This window comes from Megalobrama amblycephala, linkage group LG2 (genome assembly GCF_018812025.1).
Source record: "Megalobrama amblycephala isolate DHTTF-2021 linkage group LG2, ASM1881202v1, whole genome shotgun sequence".
NCBI classification, from domain to species: Eukaryota; Metazoa; Chordata; class Actinopteri; order Cypriniformes; family Xenocyprididae; genus Megalobrama; species Megalobrama amblycephala.
This window is the reverse complement of record NC_063045.1, coordinates 57,016,129-57,038,146: the sequence shown is the minus strand read 5'-3', so window position 1 is coordinate 57,038,146 and position 22,018 is coordinate 57,016,129. Positions and strand designations below refer to the sequence as shown.

Below are 22,018 nucleotides of genomic sequence, written 5' to 3'. Positions count from 1 at the left end.
CAACAGGATGTTCTGTATCGCAAGGATCTAACCTACAGGATCTTATTGGTAAAACTGATGGTAAGAAAATAACTGGTAAGAGCCGTGTCACACGACAAGAATAAACACAGCAATTACAGGGCAAAGGCGCATACACAGATACTGGGCCAAGTCTGCCTGGGAAAGTAACTGTATGACAGACCACAGCGTGTAAAAACCCACATGGGCTCTGGGCCAAAACTGGACAGAGGACGAGAGACTGCGGCAGAGAGACAAAAGAGAAAACAGGCCGAAATGATTAGAGAACTACACAACATGGTGACCAGCCAAAAGACATTGATTCTGTGAGAGAACGCCTGCAGTCACCTCGTAAAAGCTTACGAGGATCAGGCCCAAATTGGATATGTTTGGATGTGAATCAACCCAAAACATAGTAGGGATGTTTATTTTGGTCATTTGGACTGCTTGATTACTCAACAGATAAATACATAGAACAGTGATGGAGCGAGCTCTCTGAAATTTTTTTTTTTTTTTTTTTTAAATTGAATATACAAATATATGAATCAGAAGCACATTTTTGTCTCCACCGTGTGGGTCATAATACTCAAATAATGCTTTTAGGTATTAAAAGAAATGTTAACAACAATTTAACAGCATTTATTCATCTAGATTAATGTTACATATAAATATTAGGGGTGTAATAGTACATGTATTCGTCCCAACCTTCACAGTACGGACGTCACGGTTAGATGCATGCAGTCAGACGACAAATACAAGTCAAACGACAATTCAAAAGCACACTCGGTAATGCAATGCTTGCTACGTCTCATTTTGGAGGCTGCATCCTCCGGAGGTTGCATTTGAAGGTTGCATACATCATCATGGCGGTCTCATTTAAGAAAAGTAACCGTTAGATTGCAAAGAAAGAAAGAAATTACAGTATTTTACACTGTATGAGGAATAACAGTCAATTTTATTACAGTTATTTTTTCTTAAATAAGACACCCTTGATGATGTATGCAGTCTTCAAATGCGTCCTCCGGAGGATGCAGCCTCCGAAATGAGACGCAGCGGCTGTTTGCTAACAGCAGGAAAAAGCACAGAAGAACAACAGATGATCTATGTACAGATGTTTATGTGGTGGCGCAACTTATCAACTTTACTGTATTAACAAAAACTAGTTTGAGACTGCTAATAATAAGCCTTACCTTATACTGTTTAGTCATCATTATTAGTCATATTCTTACAATTTATGTATATGTTAAGTGGGAAAGTACTGCATTAATGTAAAATTAAACTTTAGATGTTAAAAGGCTATTAGCATACACTACCGTTCAAAAGTTTAGGTTCAGTAATTTTTTTTAATGTTTTTGAAAGAAGTCTCTTAATCTCACCAAAGCTGCATTTATTTGACCAAAAGCAAAGCAAAAACAGTACAATTTAAAATAACTGTTTCTATTTTAATGTTGTCAAAGCTGATTTTCAGCATCATTACTACAGTCTTCAGTGTCATTCTAATAGGCTGATTTGCTGCTCAAGAAACATTTCTCATTATCAAAGTTGAAAACGGTTGTGCTGCATAATTTTGTAGAAACCATGATACATATTTCTCAGGATTCTTTGTAGGGATGGTACCAAAATATTGTATTCGAATATTTGGGCTCGTAAAAAACGAATATTCCAATATTCGTTTATTTAAATTACGTTAAACAAGGACTTTTTTTTATATTCATCAAGATTTTGTAACCATTTTAGAACAAGCTTACGATTAGGCAATATACACAACAAGCTTACATTATATCTTAAAGTTTTCTTTTAGTCAAAAACTATAAAGAACAAAAGCATTTAAGCTCAAGCAGCACGAGCGGGAAAAACACTAATAAAGCAGACAGCGCCAGTTATTGTACAAAACGTAATGTACATAATACACTCGAGTCAGTATATGGTTATCGTGTTTATATTGTTTCACACGTTCATGTTGAGAAAAACAAAAAAGAAAACGAGCTGCGCTGACAGACGTTGCAGAAACACAAAGATAACGATAATGCATAACGGTATGCTAAGCTAAGTTTCTAACAGCAGCACTTTGTTTTCTGTTAGTAAATATATCTCCCTCAACGAAACTTAAAGGAAGCATATGTCTTAAAATCATTTTGCTATTAGATAAACTATCTTCTTGGCTTACTCGGGAATAATTTAGAGCTGTGCTTACCTGTCGTGAATGCAGTGATGGACATTTGACGAGTGTTTTGATTTCATGTGCTTTCTCAATATGGTGGTGATATTATGATAACTCAGTTTCATTAATTTGATTAAAAGTAATTCTATTTTGTAAGATCATTTTCATCCAAGTAATTCCAAACTTCACGAGGCAGGCGACAACATTATGTGACGATCAAATAAAATAAACTTGTTAAACAAGCTTCACAGCGCCACCCAATGCATTTAGTTATAAATGCAAGTTTTAGTGTTTTGGATCTATCATGATTCACTGCATTTACGGCCAGCAAAGCAACACAGTAAATTCAAATAGTATTTTTATTTTTCGAATATTAATTACAGGTTGAATTTTTGAATATTTGACTATTTGTGCACACCCCTAATTCTTTGATGAATAGAAAGTAGAAAAGAACAGCATTTATTTGAAATCATAATCTTTTGTAACATTATGTATGTCTTTACTGTCACTTTTGATCCATTTAATGCATGCTTGTTGAATAAAAGTATTACTTTTTTTTCTTTAAACTTTCTGACCCCAAACTATTGAATAGTAGTGCATGTTTAAAAAAAAAAAAAAAAAAAAAAAAAAAAAGATTAATAAATCGTTCATGATACCTATAGCATTAACTAACTGAACTTTACTCTAAAGTGTTGTCAACTGATATTACTCTCTTTGCTCCACATCTAGGATGGACTGCTTTCACTAACCCTGTTGCAGTGCACTGTGGGATTACCTTCTCCACATACATGCAATGTTTTCATAGAATTTGCCAAAAAGAAGAAAATAAGCTGCTCACTAGGTTTGGAAACCAGCTCTCGAGAGCCTCTCCCAGCAGTTCACACAGCAATGGGAAGAGACAAGCAGCCTTCAAATATTAATACTGGCTCTGGTCTATACTCAAAGGTGAGCCCACCACTACAAACCAGCCATTATTTTTGCCTTTTCTATGCCTGGACTGCACGTGAGGGACACAATGCATTGCAATTTTATTTACAAGTATGTAAATAAAATTTGTTAAATTTACATCATAACGGAAAGCTTGTTCGGTTGAGTTTATGTTCGCTGATCAATGTTTATATGTGAATAAAAGATTAAATTAAATTTGTTCATAATATAAAGTGATCGAGTCTCTTCAGAAAATTTGGACTAAACCGCTCAATTCATACGGATTAGTTTTACAATTTCTTTATGAACTTTTTGAAGCGTCAAAATGGTAGTTGCGTAGCTGTCAATGGAGGAACAAAAAGCTCTCAGATTTCATCAAAAAAAAAAAAACTTCATTTGTGTTCTGAAGATGGACAAAGGTCTCACGGGTTTGAAACGATATGAGCGTGAGTAATTGATGACAATATTCATTTTTGGGTGAACTATCCCTTTAAGACAGACTATTACAAAAGTTTTGATGTAAAAATGAAGCTGGTAAAAGACATAGGCCATGTCCACACTAATACGTTTATAACATTAGTCATGTGATGCAGTCATATGACCAATTCAGCCAAGATACGTCTCCCAGTCTACATTCTCGCTTGCTTTGGCCACTTTATACTCCTGTGTTACTCGCAGCAACAACTCCACCTCACTGTCGGTCCATTTAAAAAACTCAGTGCCTTTCCTCAACATTGCCGCAAAGTTTCAAAGAGCCGTAAAGTAAATAAACGCCTAGCGGAAATGACGCAGGTCGAAGCTTTACTCATGCGCAGTAGGGGGATGTAAGCGTTTTCATACGTTTCAGTGTGGATGAGCAACTTTTGAAAAACGTTTGAAAAAGATAGTGTGGACGCGGAGGAAAACTCAGTTTTTAAATATATCCGGATTAGTGTAGACGTAGCCATAGTTACTGCTAGGGATGGGTACCGAAAACCGGTATTAAATTGACCCCGGGGCTAAATTTTGAAAGACCGGTGTATCGATAAGCTCTGACGTTAACGGTTCTGCTATCGGTACTGGAGAAATTATGAAGAGAATACATGTGCATTTATTATTACTATATAGACATTATCTTGCAGATTCTATCTCGCCAGAGTCGCCAGCTGTTTCTATATGCAATAATATTAGGACATTTGTCTATGATGCATTTTTGCTTTCGCAAGAAGAGAGATCGCGCTCACGCAGAGGAGCTACAGCGCGCGCAGCCGCTCACATGAAAGCCCTGTTTAATGGTGACGATTGAGGAGAGAACTGAAAAACTAAACGTCTGCATACACTTTAGGCCTGTGCTTTGATATTAAGCTAATTTCATTTTTTATTTTGATGTTGGCTTTCAAGGATCATCAGAAAGAAGATATCTAAGGTAAAACTATTAAAAACTAGCCGCGTTTCGTCTAGCACACCTTCATTCTCTCCACGGCTGCGCGCGTTCCCTAAACTCAAACTTAACGTAAGAATCAGCACAGTCGGTGATTGTTGTAAAATGCAGTCTTTACTGTTGCTAAATTGCAGTAAATGTTTGAAAATTATTATCAACGTTTAAAACGTTGAAAGCACAATAATCCGCGCAAGAGACATTGTTCCTCAGGCTGAATTGCGGCGCGCGCTTCAAAACGGATCGCAAATAGACAAACAAATTAGGCTACACGTTGGGCTTCAGGTGCACGTCCAAAAGATCAAATACACACAATAGTATGTTAAAATGACCGGACTAGACTGTGTTTAGCTACTTAAATGCAGTTTATATCGGAAGTGTACATGAACAGCTGGGAGAAAATCCGATGTGTGTTAATATATATTGTCTTAAAGTGACAGCAGTCATCTTCTGACAATTATGCCATCAGTGTTAATCAAACAACAAAATGCAAAGAGAAAATTACTCACAGCACTTCTTCTGAATATAGCTAGCTTTAATGAGAGTTAAATCTATTAATTTATACTGTGAAAACCATGCAGTGTTATTTTACATTTGGTTACTTTACTTAGATTTCTTTTATAGGCTAGGTCTATATTACTTACATGAACACAAGAACAAATGAAAGCACTTTATTTCATTTGTGTCTTTGTTTTATTGTATTTGGCAGTTTGTTTCTTTGTTCATGTTCTTACTGTATCTTATATAAAACACCAAAAATGCCAGACACTATATAATATAAAGCAAAGTTAATTCAGATTATTTTATATATATATATATATTTATATATCAAAAAGTACCGATAAGAATACCGTTAAAGTACCGGATCGATAAGCAGTATCGGTAAGAGTAGTAATACCGTTAAATCCTTAACGATACCCATCCCTAGTTACTGCACACTTAACCAATATTACCAGGTCATTTTATTCACTGACCCCGCTCACCCTGCATTTTCTAAAAGTGTCCCTCAAGCTGCGTAATTTGAGCATCCCTGGTGTAAGCCAAAGAGAGACGAGGGCGAGTGGGGTGGAAATAATGACATTGACTGGCCAATTAATTCTCCAAATCCCAGAGCAATTAACAGAAGCTGGTGGATCAAAGAACTGTCAATTAACGCAATGCTAGTGCACACATGCACACGTATGCATGAAGTCACTCACACACAAACACATCTGGGTACAGGCGCTCTGACTCGCTAATAAAGGACACGCATCAATATGTTGCACTTTCGGGCACGCATCACACTAGCATTACAGACAAGGGCTAAACATGCATCTAAACACAGGGAAAATGAAACCTAAACTGTTAATAGGCAGATCGATCAATCCAGCCAATCAGAGCCGCCAGCCTCGGGCCAGAAAGAAGATGGGTGTAATTATCCTACTATTGTATTGGAGTATAATCTATAAGGGGTTTTATTTGCTTTGTTTGAATGGAAATCATCTATTTCCTTCTTTAATTCATCCTTTAATTTCATTTTCCCGATCGCCAAAGCAAACAAAGATTATCTTTGCCGTTCCCATGGCAACCGCAGTTGCTAGGCAACACAAAACTCTCAAACATCCATTCCAGAACTCTGACAGATGGAACGAGAGAGAGAGAGAGAGAGAGAGAGAGAGAGAGAAAGGGAGATGTGAATGAGGGAGGAGGAGGGGTGGACAGGCAGAACACAAATGAAGAAACCAGGAGGAGGGCAGATAGAGGAATAACATCATAACAACAGATCGGAACGTTAGGGAGATCAATAGGAGCTGTGAACGCCTCCCTCAGGCATCAAAGCCATGAGACGCATGCAGCAGAATAAATGACAGCCGACTGGCTGAAAGCGATTGCAGAGATACGAGGATGGTTTTACGATGTGTGCGCTCGGGGACGGCGTGTACTGTGTCCTTTGACAGCTCTGGCCTGTCATCGTGAAACCATTACTGACGATAAAGAGGGAGGCGGGGTCTGCATGATAAGTGATGGTTCTGAAGGGGGGTGGGCCAGGAAATGAAGAGACTGCTCATCTGGTTGTGTATCATAAACAAGTACTCTGACTCACAGCAGAGCAATCACAGCTATTGGTGGTATTTTCGCCTGTTATGGATGACCCTGACAGGACTTTTTAGTTTAAAATTTCTTCAGTCGAAAATACATTAAGGTTTCTGAGTAAAACATTCCAGGATTTTCTCCATATAGTGGTCTTCACTGGGATGCAACAGGTTGAAGGTACAAATCGCAGCTTCAAAGATCTCTACACGATCCCAGTCGAGGAATAAGGGTCTTATCTAGCGAAACAATCTGTCATTTTCTAAAAAGTTGTTTAAAATTAATATACTTTTTAACCACATATGCTTGTCATGCACTAGCTCTGCGATGTTCGTCCACAATTTCACACATTACGTAATCACGTTGGAAAGGTCACGCGTGATGTATGCGGAAGTACCGATCCAGTGTTTACAAAACAAACATGCAAAGATTATGTCAAACAGCCTTTACAAAAAAAGGTAAAACAACAATGTCGGACGATTTTTAAGTTGGAGGAGAAAATTAGATGTTTTTGTTTTTCCACTAACATCACGCGTGACCTTTCCAACGTGGTTAAAAAGTATATAAATGTTTATTTATTTATTTATTTTAGAAAATGACGATCGTTTCTCTAGATAAGACCCTTATTCCTTGGCTGGGATCATGTAGAGTCCTATGAAGCTGCACTGAAACTGACATTTGAACCTTTAACCTGTTAACTGTTGAAGTCTCCTATATGGAGAAAAATTCTGGAATGTTTTCCTCAAAAACATTAATTTCTTTTCGACTGAAGAAAGACAGACATAAACCTCTTTTGACTTTCAGTAAAAAAAATTACTTTGAATGCAATGTAAGTTGCTTTGGATAAAAGCATCTACCAAATGCATGAATGTATGCGTGTTATTTATTTCCTTGTATGCTTATTTAACAACATAAGGATGAGTAAATCATTAAATGATGAAGAATGTTTACTTTTGGGTAAACTACTCCTTGAACATCCCATCTACATCTGTCATGTTAATGTTCGAACTGTAGCACAACAGTTTATTTCTGCACAGGTTTAAGACCTTGTTGCAAACATTTAGCTTGCCACAAAATGCAAAATTGATGCCACCTGCCACAAAGTGAAGCATGCTAACAAGTAAAAGAGCAACAGGAGAAGAAGAGTGCAAAGAGAGAGAGAATTGCACTGCAGTGCAGCATCTCCGTTTCAGAGTACAAACATGGTCCAATAAATCATGTGTCATGAAGAGGGGATGGAGAGACATCATCAGCCCAAAAACTGCTGTCAAACTGCACAGATACATGCATACAAGTGTCTATGCACCGATACACCAATGTCATTCTGCTAACAGGGCTATTCATCTTCAACCTGAGCTGCCCGACCCACATTATTTATTACAGCTAGTCGTGACTTCCCAGACTTAAATAAAAAGCATCAATGTAACAAGCTTATCGATCTGTAGAGCATGCAAGATCTTTGGTGCATGTAGGTCGTGGAAGAGTTTGAGAATGGGTTTAGATTTAACTGAATGGCCTATAATGGGGAAAGATTTAACTGAATCTGAGGGCGTAGAGAGAGAACAGTGGTAACTTTGAAAAGCTACACTTGTCTGGCACATTTAAAGGAGGAAGATGAAGTTTTTTCTCTCATTACAATGTACAGATTTTAAAATGTGACGAGATTTCTCGTCGTGGCAAAATGCGGTCTTGTAATATGGCCATGACGGGAGTGTGAGGATGAAATTTGGATAGAATACGCCACCGCTAAGTTTACATTATTAGGTTTACATTATTACATTACATTATTACATTTTATTATAGAAATAAAAACTATTTAACGAGTCGTACGTAGTGCAACAAGACTCAGAGTTCACTGATCACATGACGAGAGTAAGTGACGTGATGACTGACAAGACCATTGTGGAGGATTGTTAACATATGATAAATGTCTTACCTTGTAGAACGGGCGCTCAGCACCGCCGCTCCCTATTCACAGAGAACACGCAATCGCCAAAGTTAAACGCGCATTCAAACGCGATTTCAAAGCAGCTCCCTGCATGCAATCTCCCAATATGAAAGCTATCTTAGGCTAGGCTGTGTAGTTGTAACCATCAATTAACTCTGTATCATGCTAGAAGAAAAATGTGGTCTCTATTTGCACTTTGAATATTGAGAGAGTACTTTGATTATGGTTGCACTTATTATTTGCACTTAAGACTAAGAGACAACTCTTATTCAATTTAATTTATACCGTTTTTATTAGGAGGTCAAAAGTTGTAGAAGCTTGTCAGTAAGGTCTGAGAGACTCATGAAATCATACAGGAGAGAAACCAGTCAGTTGAGTTTGTGGTAAACCCTTTTACAGTGCTTGAGTATTGTCGTGTTTTACTGCATATGATAATACATACTCAAAAAGTAGAACTGAAATTACAAGATAATTAGTTAAAAAATTTCAAATGCACCTGCAGACTATTTTTCTAGTCATGCATTTCGTCATTGAAGATTTCTTAAAAATATTGCGTAAAAATCTCATCTGGTCTCATTCTCATAAGCTGTCTTGTCACAACCCTAAATTGGTCACGTGTCTCAAAAGGACTGATAATCAGTTCAAAGCTTTTAATGCCGAGAAAAAAATGCAATAAAAATTAATCAAACCATTCAGAACAACGTTGATGATCTTATCCTAAGTATTAAACTTAGGATAAATAACCCCTTTGCTCCATTTTTCAATATTCATTATTGCTTTTCATATTATAACATGTACAGACAGCATTATCTAGACCATTCCAGATGTGCCAGTAAATCGAGTTCTGCTGCCAATAAAGTCAAACATCAAAAGCTCAGTTTTACCACACGAACGTCTTCATGGCTGTGACTGTCAAACCGAATTAAATCAATGAAGGAGGATGGCATTTTCCCCTGTCATTCTCGGCCAACAGACACCCCTGAGCCTGAGCTTTTTATCCTCGTGTTGTTCTCTACATCTCCTCCTGCTAAGCAAGATTCATTTCTATTAATTTCTCATGCAATTTTAATGGTAAAAGCTACTTGTTGCTCCCTATTAGGTCTCATATGACTAGGCGGATCACAGCGAGTGTAGGGTCTTCACAGTAGGAAGAAAAATCAAGTTTTTTGCAGTAAATCAAGACGGCCTACTAAAAAGAGACAAATCATATGAGAAACAATGCAATATGAACGTTTTCTGGATGTTAACGTTATGCGCAAGACCAACAAACCAATATGCCACAGCTATGACAACTGAACACAACCTGAAAGACTTGACTCAAAAAAGCCATCATGCAACATTATTCATTCGGTTCATCAAATAAACACGAAATGCCACAGCAACGAGGGTTAAAAGACAAAGACAGAAGGGAAGCATCTGATTATGCAACCAGCCCCTGAGTCATTATCTCCTTCCACTGGTCAGATGCAAAACTGAGACATTTGTCATTCAAATTCAGTATGGTGAACTAGCGGCACCGCAGCGGACTTTGGTTTCCTGCTTCACATTTCTTTTCAGAGAGGACCTGGAATATTTGCAAGCTTCAAATATTTGCATTAGTGAAAATACTTCTTTCATTTAATTAATGCTTTTTTTGTTATTGTTGCTAAGCCTCATCGACATGTCACTCGCATAGCAGTTTGATTTGTAAATACCACAAACAGGTTTCCCACCCAGGAAGACCACTTGTTAACATATCCATAAATAAGAGTGACTCGTCATATACTATGTATCACTTTTGTAACATCACTGACAGTCAAAAACATATAGCCTATGAAAACATGAATAAGAATACAAACACTACCAGTCAAATGTCTCGACACACCTACACATTATTTATTATTACTATTTTCCACATATTAGAATAGCTTCATAACTACAAGAGGTACATCCTGGGATGCTTTTCAAACAGTACTGAAGGAGTTCACATGCACGCAGGACACTTGTCAACTGCTTTTATTTTAGTATCTCATCCAACACCACTCATACTTCCATGAGATCAATAAAATACCTGTATTGTTGTGCGTTTAAACAGATGATCTAGGTAGTTCGGGGCACAATGGCCTACAACTACTCTAATACTAGCCGCTTTTCCACCAGCGGGCCTAATGGTTTTAAGAACGGTCAGGAATGGTTCCAGTTATATTTACACTTGATCTTGGTTTGGCATGACAAGATTACTGGGCCAGATCGACATGGAATGGTATGGTTAAGCAACAAGAACGGTTTGGCCGGACGGTGGAAATAATATTCAATAATTTAACAACACATCCTCATATTTACTGATCTCTGATGTCTGTCTGCGATAAGAATATCAACTAACATAACATATAACGTAACGCACTATCAGCATGTTATTGTGTAATGCATGGAGGCAATGTGAGCGAAAGAAGTCAGGAGAGAGAGAGAAACCACTGAAACAGATCCTCACTTGGGACTTCAGACACAAAAGTAAGTAAAAATTAAAGTTAATCAAAATCTGGGGCTGACTGCCGTGCTCCCATGGTGCCTTCGCAGCTCACACTTCACACATTACAGCAAACGCCTTTTCTCCAAAAGCGCAGAGTGGGAAAAAAAAGCATGCTTTCACTTAGGTACCTGAGGTTATTTGGGCATATGCATTCTTCAAACCACAACAAAAGCGCATTTGTACGGCACGCCGTCTGACAAAGAGTTTAACTGTTCAGGTGACTAACAGAGAAAAGCAGACATATTGGCCAGTGATAAAGAACAAAGAGCTGTCTTTGACTCAGATAAGAAAAAAGGAAGAACAAGATCCTTATTTAACTTCATGGTGATTAAAATGTCCTCCTCGAGGGTCTGTGGTGTTTTCTAGATGCTTATTCAAAGAATTACTCCGTTTGGACCCTCAAAAATGGCCCTTTTCCAAAGCTGAAATGATGACATTAAGAATTTCTGACCTTTTGGCAATGCAAAACTGGCTGAAAGCTACATAAAGCATTGAGAAAACTCACCAATCTTCTGGTTGAAGATTTTGTCAAAGGCCAGTTCGTCCCTTTCCTCCAGGTACTTCTGCATGACACTCCGAATACTGCAAGAAAATGGGTAAAAATAAAGAGATGACTTTAGTTCAAAACTTTATATGCAAGACAAACACCATCCAAACCCCACACCAGCTGAAACCCAGAAAGGCATCTGGATTTGAGTCACTGAGGTGAAGTCAGCCTCCCACGCTGCCCTTCCACCTCGATCCCGGCCTTAGTTTAGGTCTCTCCACAACCACCTGCTCAATTCTCTGCCTGTCGCTTCCCAAAGGAGGGCACAGCCATGCTGCCCTGGGAGAGGGTGTTAATGAGCAGCAAGTTTGGGAGACTGAATCAATTAGCACCCCCTCCAAGGGCTCATTATCACCCAACCACAGCCCCACAGAGTCAGAATGCAGGTCAGGGGAGATAGAGGTGTTCCCAAAACATGCTCCTGCAGTCCTGGACCAGACACACACACCCCTGTAGTGAGTGACCTGACACATTACGGCAAATGGACAGGGCTGCTATCAGGATTGCTATTATAAATAGGGTTGTGCAATCAATGATATATTAATATTCATTACATTTTTATAATAATTTAGTAGGCAATAAAAAAAAAAATTAAGCAATATTGTGAATATCACAAAGAAATCATGCAATTTATATTTGGCTGTTAAGTTTCCTAAAGACAGTGTGCAAAAATGGCATTGGAAACTTTGATCCGTTTCAATGAATAAATTCATGGCTCCAATTCAACAACTCATTTTTATCATTATTCAAAAATGTTCATAAAAATAAAAAAAATATATTTTGTGGTCAGTAAAATAGTATATACTTTTATTCAGCAACAACACATTACATTAATGGTGGCGGCAAATACATTTATAATGTTACAAAAGATTTCCATTTCAAATAAATGCTGTTCTTTTGTACCTACTATGCATCAATCCTAAAAAAAAAAAAAAAAAAAAAACATTTCCACAGAAATATGAAGCACCACATGTTTCTTGAGCAGCAAATCAGAATAGAATATTATATTCTATATTCTATTCTATTATATATATATTATAATATATTCTATATTATAGAATGATTTCTGAAGGATCATGTGACACTGAAGACTGGAGTAATGATGCTGAAAATTCAGCTTTAATATCACAGGAATAAATTAGATTTTAAAATATATTAAAATAGATACCAGTTCTTTTAAATTGTAATAATATTTTTTCACAATATTACTGTTTTTCCTTTATTTGTGATCAAATAAATGCAGCCTTGGAAAGAATAAGAGACCTTTCAAAAACATAAAAATCTTATTAACCCCAAAACTTTGAACAGTAGCATACAAAGCTAAATACTAAGGGTGTGATGAAAGATCTTGTGAGATTAAAATGTGATGAGATTTCTCATCGAGGTGAAAAGCCGTCTTGTGAAATTGCCATGAAGGTGTAATTTACATTTACATTAAACGTAATTACAATACATTTACATTACGCCTCCACTGTTGTTTTGCTTTTCACAGAAATAAAAACCATTTAATTCAGTTGGGTAACGTTCGCTTCAATGCCATCTAGCTCATCCAACATAAGCAGTAGAGTCATACATAGTGCAGCAGGAATCAGAGTTCACTGATCACGTGACGAGAGCATGTGATGAGATGACTGACAAGGCCATGGCAGAGGATTCGTTGCACAACAGAGCTTCCAAGCATCTTACAAAAGTCTTATGTAGAAAGCGTGCTCAGCACCACTGCTCCCTAATCACAGAGTACGCGCGATTGTGAAATCAGAAATGAAAGTAAAACATGATGAGCGCGCATTCAAACATAAATGCAATACCCGCATTTTGAAAGCGGCTCCCTGATGCATGCAAATATTTCCCAATATGAAAGCTATCTTAGGCTGGGCTGTATAGTTGTAACTATCTCTTAGCTCAGTATCATGCTTGAAGAAAAATGTGGTCTCTAATTGCACTTTGAACATTGAGAGAGTACTTTGATTATGGTTGCACTTATTGTTTGCACTTAAGACTTAAAACTATTATTAATTTTTGTTTATACTGTTTTTATTTATATGATCAATTTGTGGAAAGAAGTTCAGGTAGGAAAAAAAAAAAAAAAAGTGTACAGTTCTGCAGTCTGAAGAGACTCATATGAAATCATACAGGAGAGAAGCCAGTCAGTTGAGTTTGTGGTAAAACAGTGCTAGAGTATTGTTGACTTTTACTGCATATGATAATTCATAATCAGAAAGTAGAACTGAAATGACATTCATTACAAGATGATTAGTTATTTCAAATGCATCTACAGACTATTTTTCTAGTCATGCATTTCGTCATTTGTTATGTTGATGCATGTAAAATAAAATAATTCAATATTTAGTCTATTTCATGCATTAAACATGCTGAAAACCCACCCTTTCAAGTAATTTCTGAGCTGATACATAAATAGAGCTATATCGGCTCAATATAGGCTTAAAAGCAACATTTTAGCGCCCTGCCCTAGTAAATGACCTGACACATTACTGTAAAAACCAAAAGCTGATATCTGGAGCACTTATAAACCATACACTTGAGTGGCTGAAACCTCAAGCCTGCAATGAGCCCTTTAAAGACATAAACAAACTTCTCATTTATTAATGACTACATGTTTTACTCACGCAGCGCATTCATATTTTATCGCCTGGCCTACATTATTATGACACATTAACTGGCCTTTAGTATCTCAAAAGTGGTAACTAGTTCAAAACCACTGACTAATGGATGCAATTTAAAATGCAGGATTGCACCCGTGCAAGAGAAATTGCATTCAACCACAACATCCTCGACCCCTTGGTGCCTGTCTCTCTCTCTCTCTGGATTCAGACACATTCATCTCTTCCTCTGTCTGTCTGCAATCGCATCAGTTCCGTCCCACGGTCCAACGTCTACGTGACTGAAACAATCTCCAGTCTCTTCCACTCGTCTCGCTGTCAAACAATCCTGCCAGCTCCTCAAACACTTCCAGTCATGCTGTCAAAATCTCACCTCTCTGCCAGCGGGCTCGCGACTGGCCCGAGGAGAATGTAGCAGAGCCGCGCTATCTCTCTCCGCCGCTACTTTCTCTGCTGGCAAAGGACAAAGTACCTTCTATTTATTAACAAATGCCTTTATTGTACCATCAGCTTATGCTTTTATGCACACTGGATCATTACCGCCGCCAATATGGGATATTGATATGGTTCTCTTACGCCACAGTAGCTTACGGAATAACATAACATAACATACAAGCAGTCGAATGTCACAAGGAGAGTTTGATGTTAAACGGCTTGTGTTAGTCAGAAGGTGCAGCTGGGAGTGGCACAAAGCTTATGGAGCCCGTAATAATGCTAATGATGGGGACACTGATGTCAATGGCTAATGCTTTCACTCGATCTGTGGTAATGCCGCCCTGCTGCGGACTACAGTAATCCCTCAGAGCAAACAGAGACACTAAAGCAGACTAATCACAATGAAGAGCGGATGTATGGTTTACCATTTGTCGAACGGAAAAGCCAACCCGTTATCGTTTCAAATTCATACCGCGCATTACCACATCATCCGGGGAGGCTAAATAGCCCACCGGCACATGCATCATTTCGGCCCAGAGAGAGACGTTTATATTAGCCTTGGCGTAGGAAGGAAGATGATTAACCGTAAATTAATCTCACTGCGAGTTTACTGTGGCTCTGTTCTGATGCTGGCCAGCTCATTCTTCAAAAACGCCTGGTTGAATGCTTTCGCAGGTCTATATGTTGGGTTTACAATGGTGACAATCACTAAGGATCAGCTGTATAAATAACTGGGAGGTAATCTGAAAGATTCAGTAATAAAATTAAGCACTTAAAGGATTAGTTCACTTCAGAATTTACTCACCCCCATGTCATTCAGGATGTTTATGTCTTTCTTCAGTCGAAAAGAATGTAAGGTTTTTGAGGAAAACATTCCAGGATTTTTCTCCATATAGCGGACTTCAACAGTTTCCAACGGGTTGAAGGTCCAAATTGCAGTTTCAGTGCAGATTCAAAGGGCTCTACATGATCCCAGACGAGGAATAAGGGTCTTATCTTGCGAAATGATCGGCCATTTTGTAAAATAAAAAAAATTATATATTTTTTAACTAGCTCTGCGATGTGCCACGGATTACGTAATCGCATTGGAAAGGTCACGCGTACCGAGGTGGAAGTACCGAGCAAGTATTTACAAAGCAAACATGCAAAGACTAAGTCAAATGCTCTTTACAAAAAAGAAAAAAGGGTAAAACAATGATGACGGACGATTTTGAATTTGGAGGAGAAAATGAGAGGAGTTTTTCACCCTAACGCGGTACTTCCGCCTCCAGTGTGATTACGTAATGTGTGGCACATCGCAGAGCAGTGCAAGACGAGCATTTATGGTTAAAAAGTATATACTTTTTTTTTTTTTTTTTTTTTTGAGAAAATGTCCCTTATTCCTCGGCTGGGATCGTGTAGAGTCCTTTGAAGCTGCATTGAAACTGTAATTTAGACCTTTAACCCATTAGTAACTGTTGAAGTCCACTATATGGAGAAAAATCCTGGAATGTTTTCCTCAAAAATCTTCATTTCTTTTTAACTGAGGAAGAAAGACAAAAATCTTGGATGAAATTTTAATTCTGAAGTGAACTAATCCGTTAAAATGCATGAAAGATTTTTTTGGATTAAGGTTTTAGAGTATATCTTAATTCAATGTTTTAGTTTATCACACAAGCAAAAATTTCTTTAAAGCTCAATGTGGCACTGTTTTAAACTATCTGCATGCTAGAAAAACAAAGGTCATGGACACTGAGGTTAATGCATGCAACTTTACATTTAATAACAATTAAATCAACAAAATTAATATATCTTTACCAATGTCTGGAGACTGGTACATTGTAAAGTTAAAGGTGCCATAGAACGTTTTTTTTACAAGATGTAATATAAGTCTAAGGTGTCCCCTGAATGTGTCTGTGAAGTTGCAGCTCAAAATACCCCATAGATTTTTTTTTATTAATTTTTTTAACTGCCTATTTTGAGGCATAATTAGAAATGCGCCGATTCAGGCTGCGGCCCCTTTAATTGCTCGCGCTCTCCACCCTCTCCCGAGCTCTCGACTCTATCACTGCATAAACAAAGTTCACACAGATAATATAACCCTCAAAATGGATCTTTACAAAGTGTTCGTCATGCAGCATGTGTAATCGCGTAATTATGGTATTTATTTGGATGTTTACATTTGATTCTGAATGAGTTTGATAGTGCTCCGTGGCTAATGGCTAATGCTACACAGTTGGAGAGATTTATAAAGAATGAAGTTGTGTTCATGCATTATACAGACTGCAAGTGTTTAAAAATGAAAATAGCGACGGCTCTCGTATCCATGAATACAGTAATAAACGATGGTAACTTTAACCACATTTAACAGTACATTAGCAACATGCTAATGAAACATTTAGAAAGACAATTTACAAATATCACTAAAAATATCATGTTATCTTGGAACATGTCAGTTATTATCGCTCCATCTGTCAGTTTTCGCTGTTGTCCTTTCTTGCTTACCTAGTCTGATGATTCAGCTGTGCACAGATCCAGATGTTAATACTGGCTGCCCTTGTGTAATGCCTCGATCATGGGCTGGCATATGCAAATATTGGGGGCGTACACCCCGACTGCTAGTAACAGTCAGTGTTATGTTGAGATTCGCCTGTTCTTCGGAGGTCTTTTAAACAAATGAGATTTATATAAGGAGGAGGAAACAATGGAGTTTGAGACTCACTGTATGTCATTTCCATGTACTGAACTCTTGTTACTCAACTATGCCGAGGTAAATTCAATTTTCAATTCAATGGCACCTTTAAGTGCATCAATCTGGACACTTTGAACCAAAGTGTTTTGACCGAATTGAACAGAATAAATCCTTTGCACTGACTTGTACCTAGACTTTAAAGTGGACTCAAAACCTCTTTTTAGTTGTAATAGTGTATCAGTCCACATCACAGTCACACTGGTGTTTTTAGGAAGCAAAAAAACTTGAATATAATAACAATAGCAATACATTATATTATTATTATCACCATCATCAGGGCCCGAATTTCGGAATGTGCATAATTTCCAGCAGGTTTTGCGTTTATAATGTAAGAAATTCTGCAAACAATTATGCACTATAGCATGTTGGTTGAAAGAGTAATTTATTCCACACAAATCATTAGATCAAATCATTAATTTCTGTGAGACACAATTTCAAAAAACGGCGTGAGTGATGTTCTTTCTCTCTCAAAATGCGCAAATGTAATCTTATTTAAAGCAAAAATAACTATATTGTGATATATATCATTATCATGATATAAAAATACTCATATCGCGATATAAGATTTTGGTCATATCGCCCAGCCCTAAATCGATAATATTGAATCGGAATTAAATCGGGACATCTGTATCGATACGCAGTCCTACTTAGCACACCGAGCAAGTGGATATTCTTTTTTCTCAACATGAACGTGAAACAATATAAAAGCAATAACCATTCTTTACAATAATCGAAGTCCAAATATTCAAATACAATATTTTTGAAAAATACCCATCCCTAACAAAAACAATACTCATTTTATTTTATTCATTAATTACTTTTTTATGGTGGGGCCACAAAATTTGAACCACTGCTGGCCCAGCAGAAAAAAATGCTTAGTGTTGAGCCCTGAGCTGCACTGAGAGATCACTAATCACTTTTAAGTGTTATATAAACTTTAAAAACATTCCAACTACTGCAATTCCACGAATGCACAGTCTATATCGAGACACGTTCATGTAAACTGTACAATAAAACCTTTGTGTTGAACTACAGGCTTTACATTGTAAACTGACAGTCATATCACCATAGTGATCCCATGAGATGAGCAAACTATGAAATCTGAAATACCATTTCCTTTTGCTTTGGCCTCGGTTTGTTACCAAAAGCAGGTTTAAACAACATTTACAGTGTTCACTGTTCAGTCTCCCGATAGGATTGTAAACGGCCAAATAACTACATAAAAAGTGACGGCATAGCCAATTTATCACTTTTACGGTTTTCGGACAGTGGCAATAAAAAAAAATCCAATAGACACAAGAGACTTTAACATGATATCAGAGAGAACAGGTAGAATCAACTCCAACAAAGACCATAATACCATAAATATACTAGGTCTATCTAGTTATGTTTAGTATGGGTTTAGTATTTCCATTTGATTCCTGTATTCATTTTCTGAGGGGCAAGTATTGTTGAATGCCTAGCTAATATCAAGTGTTTCATGTACATGAAATGATTCAATAATCTGTCGGTTATTTCGTCAATTAATCGAATGGAAAATATCAGCAGACTGAATGTTACAAGATGGGAAACATTGGAAAACACATTTATACTCCATTACAATAAATACTGTTGTCTTCTAAGTTTCCAAGGTCTAACCATTTAAAACGGTCACATAAAACCCCAACAAAGGGCATTTGTATGCCTTATTGAGTACGCAAGTCCAAATGTGAAGCCAATATTAGAATTTCGACCTGTTTACAGTGAATATCACCCTCAACCTGGAGCAAATCTACAGGTGATAAGAGCCATTGATTCACACGGGGAAATTTTCCCAACAGGCCTCAGTAAGTGCTGAACAACCTCAAAAACACTAAACACAGCACAAAATGGGTGACATAGGCTTTTTAACACAAGAAAACAGCAATAATTAGGATTGAGCTAACGCTTAGAAAAAAGTACTGTGGTGTTACCATGGTAAAGTGCCTGTCTCAGAACAGGCCTAATTATAATACACCATAGTTTATGCACAACACTCCAAAGTAATTAAATAATATGCCATTACTTAAGTACATCTTCAAATAAACGAGTATTTCATCCGAAAATACCATAGTACTTTTTCTGTAAGCGAAAGCAAGAATGAGAGGCCATTACTAAAGATGGTGACAGGGAATTTTCATGAATATTCAGTCAAAATACGGGGAAAATGATTAACCCAATATGTTGACATGTCAACCCGCCGCTTCACAATAAAATATTAAGCATAATGTGTTTGAATTAACTGTCTGACAGACTCGTTTCGGTTACCTGGGTTCGGGAAGGATGATTTTCTTGCTCGCCCGGGCCGCTGGAGTAGATTTGCTCTTCTCCATCGCCATCAGGTAGCTGACATCGGCGAGAACCGCTTCGAGGTCCGCCATCTTCGAGCCCTCTGGGTCGAACCGAGTCGCTAACGGTACCAGAACCAGCCGTGAGGGGGACGTGAGGGAACGATGATGGTGCGCGCTCGCGCGCGGGCGGGCGGAATCAGCACGAGACGAGCGCGGGAGCTGTGGTGGTGGTGATGATGAAGAAGATGCACGAGACAGGCGCAAACATCTATTCCAGCCTCAGTTGTTTTATTATCTTGTCTCGCCCCCTAAAAGGCTCTCAGAAAACAACCATCGTGGCTGAAAATACACGAGAAAAAAAAAAAAAAAAAAAAAAAAAAAAAACAGAAGGAAGAACAAAATCCACTCAAATCTATAGGGTGCTTATCTATGAAGCAACGTCACCCTCAGGTCCACTGGAATTGCAGAAATGGCTTCTTGTTTCAGAGAGGAAGAATATGTGTGCATGGCAACATCTCCAGTAATAATTCTAGATGGTGATAACGATAATATCGATTAAGCGATTCTAGCCTGCAGATGCCCCCATCCAGCACTCATCCTTTGGATGAGTTTAACACGAACAACCCACAACGACCGTCATAAAAAAAATGACATACAAGTTAATTTGAGCCACCGTCCATTCAAATGGATGGAGATAACGGCGGTAGTGGGTTAACTACAAATACACGCAAGCTGGCCCGTCAGTGTCAAATGAAATCAATCCCCAAGATGATCCTCTTATCAAAACGACCGTGCAATCCCGTTAAAACCAACAAGATATAGAAAATAAGTCGTAAACGATCGGATAAGACGATATCCTTAGGGTATTAAAATAAAGCAAGCCAGCTCGCTGCAAAAACACAATAAGGCATGAAAATGGACGACTAGTATGCGCCAATATTTCCCTGTTTAATCACATTTACCATCTGACAGCACATAATAATAACAATAATAAGGGTAATATGTATTCTCCTCTTCTTAAAAGCGTAAAGATGGTGGAAATCTGAAGCCCAATGGTTGAAGAAACATAAATAATGGCTATCGGTGCGACACGGGCTGGATTGTTTCCTGAATATCCACAAATGCGAGACAAAACAAAACATTCAAGACCTAAACAGCATATGCATATATGTAAATATCACAAACAAATCCCCATTTTTGCCTGTCACCCCTCTTGCTGATCCAAAGCTGGTTGTCTTGATCTCACAAGCCAATTAAAGAGCCGAAATTAAACTACTTGGGTTTTGGTGTGAAGTCCATTGCCTTGTGCAGTGCAATGCAGACTGTTTTTCCTCCTTAACTGGGTTTGCTTGCTCGTCGATTTATTTATATAATGAGAGGTGTGCTCTGAGCAAAAACGGCTGAGATGTTGCTCTACTGTAACCTACAGATGAGAGGGGGGCGCTAGAAAAGGAAATAAGCAAATGTGAACGAAAGCAATCCGAGTTTCCTTTTTCTAAAAAAAAAAAAAAAAAAAAAAGTCGCAATGGTGTCGCAAAACGTGGTCCGATGAAACGGCAAGGGAGTAATATAACGTGATATATAGAAAACACGGCTACCGTTTTATTTTTCGTAACTAAAAACACAAAAATAAGGAGTTCAGCCTGAAATCTCTGCGCTAGATCTTGCGGAACTTCATATGCATGGCTGTGCGTCTCAAACTCAAGCTTATATGGACGAAACTACGAGTTTCGAGAGAAAAAACAACATCAACACGACGTGACTTTTAACCCCAATACGCTTCGTTCTGTTGTTTTAAATGTACTTTCCTCCAAAAAGAGAGCTGATTTTGAATTTTCGCTGTTACTGCCGAAAGAAATCACTCTTTTCTTTTCCATCCGTGTTTGGGTCGCAGATCCAAGTCTTCATCTCTTCCGACATCGCTCAACAAAAACACAATATTCGTCCACATAAAACACTCCAGTCCGATTCCACTCAGACCCTCCGGGATAGAGTGCTTCTTGAGGTTTCCCAGTGGTTAATCCAGATGGGAATAGACGACTATTTTCTTGTTTTAGTGCTTGTGTGTGAGCTGAGCCCCACGGCGCGTCGTGAAGTGAAATTCAGGCTCTTCTGAGAGCTGCACTTCCTCCCAGCGGCCGGTTCGACGCAAAACCCGGCGCTGGTGTTGCAAAACAAGGAACTGGAGCGCTGTGAGGAGGCGGAGCTGAACTCCAGGACGCGAACGCCTGTATTAATTTTAATTTTTTTAATTTACATTTTCATCATGGCTTTCGTGTGAAATGTATTGTTGTTTTATTTCCCTCGACTCTTAATTTACGCGATGTATACTCTCTCTCTCTCTTC

At 38.1% G+C, this 22,018-nt stretch overlaps 1 protein-coding gene across 1 annotated transcript in view; it reads right to left on the bottom strand.

The window, feature by feature from the left end:
* Window positions 1-21,863, bottom strand: part of grk3 (G protein-coupled receptor kinase 3) — a 63,309-nt gene extending 41,446 nt beyond the window's left edge. Inside the window, exons 1-2 of the mRNA XM_048181132.1 lie at window positions 19,650-21,863; window positions 11,535-11,611 (exon numbers count right to left, since the gene is read on the bottom strand). Of these exons, the coding sequence (XP_048037089.1) occupies window positions 11,535-11,611; window positions 19,650-19,762 (190 nt within the window). The 5' untranslated portion in view covers window positions 19,763-21,863. The remainder of the gene's footprint in view (window positions 1-11,534; window positions 11,612-19,649) is intronic.
* Window positions 21,864-22,018: the final 155 nt, after the last annotated feature.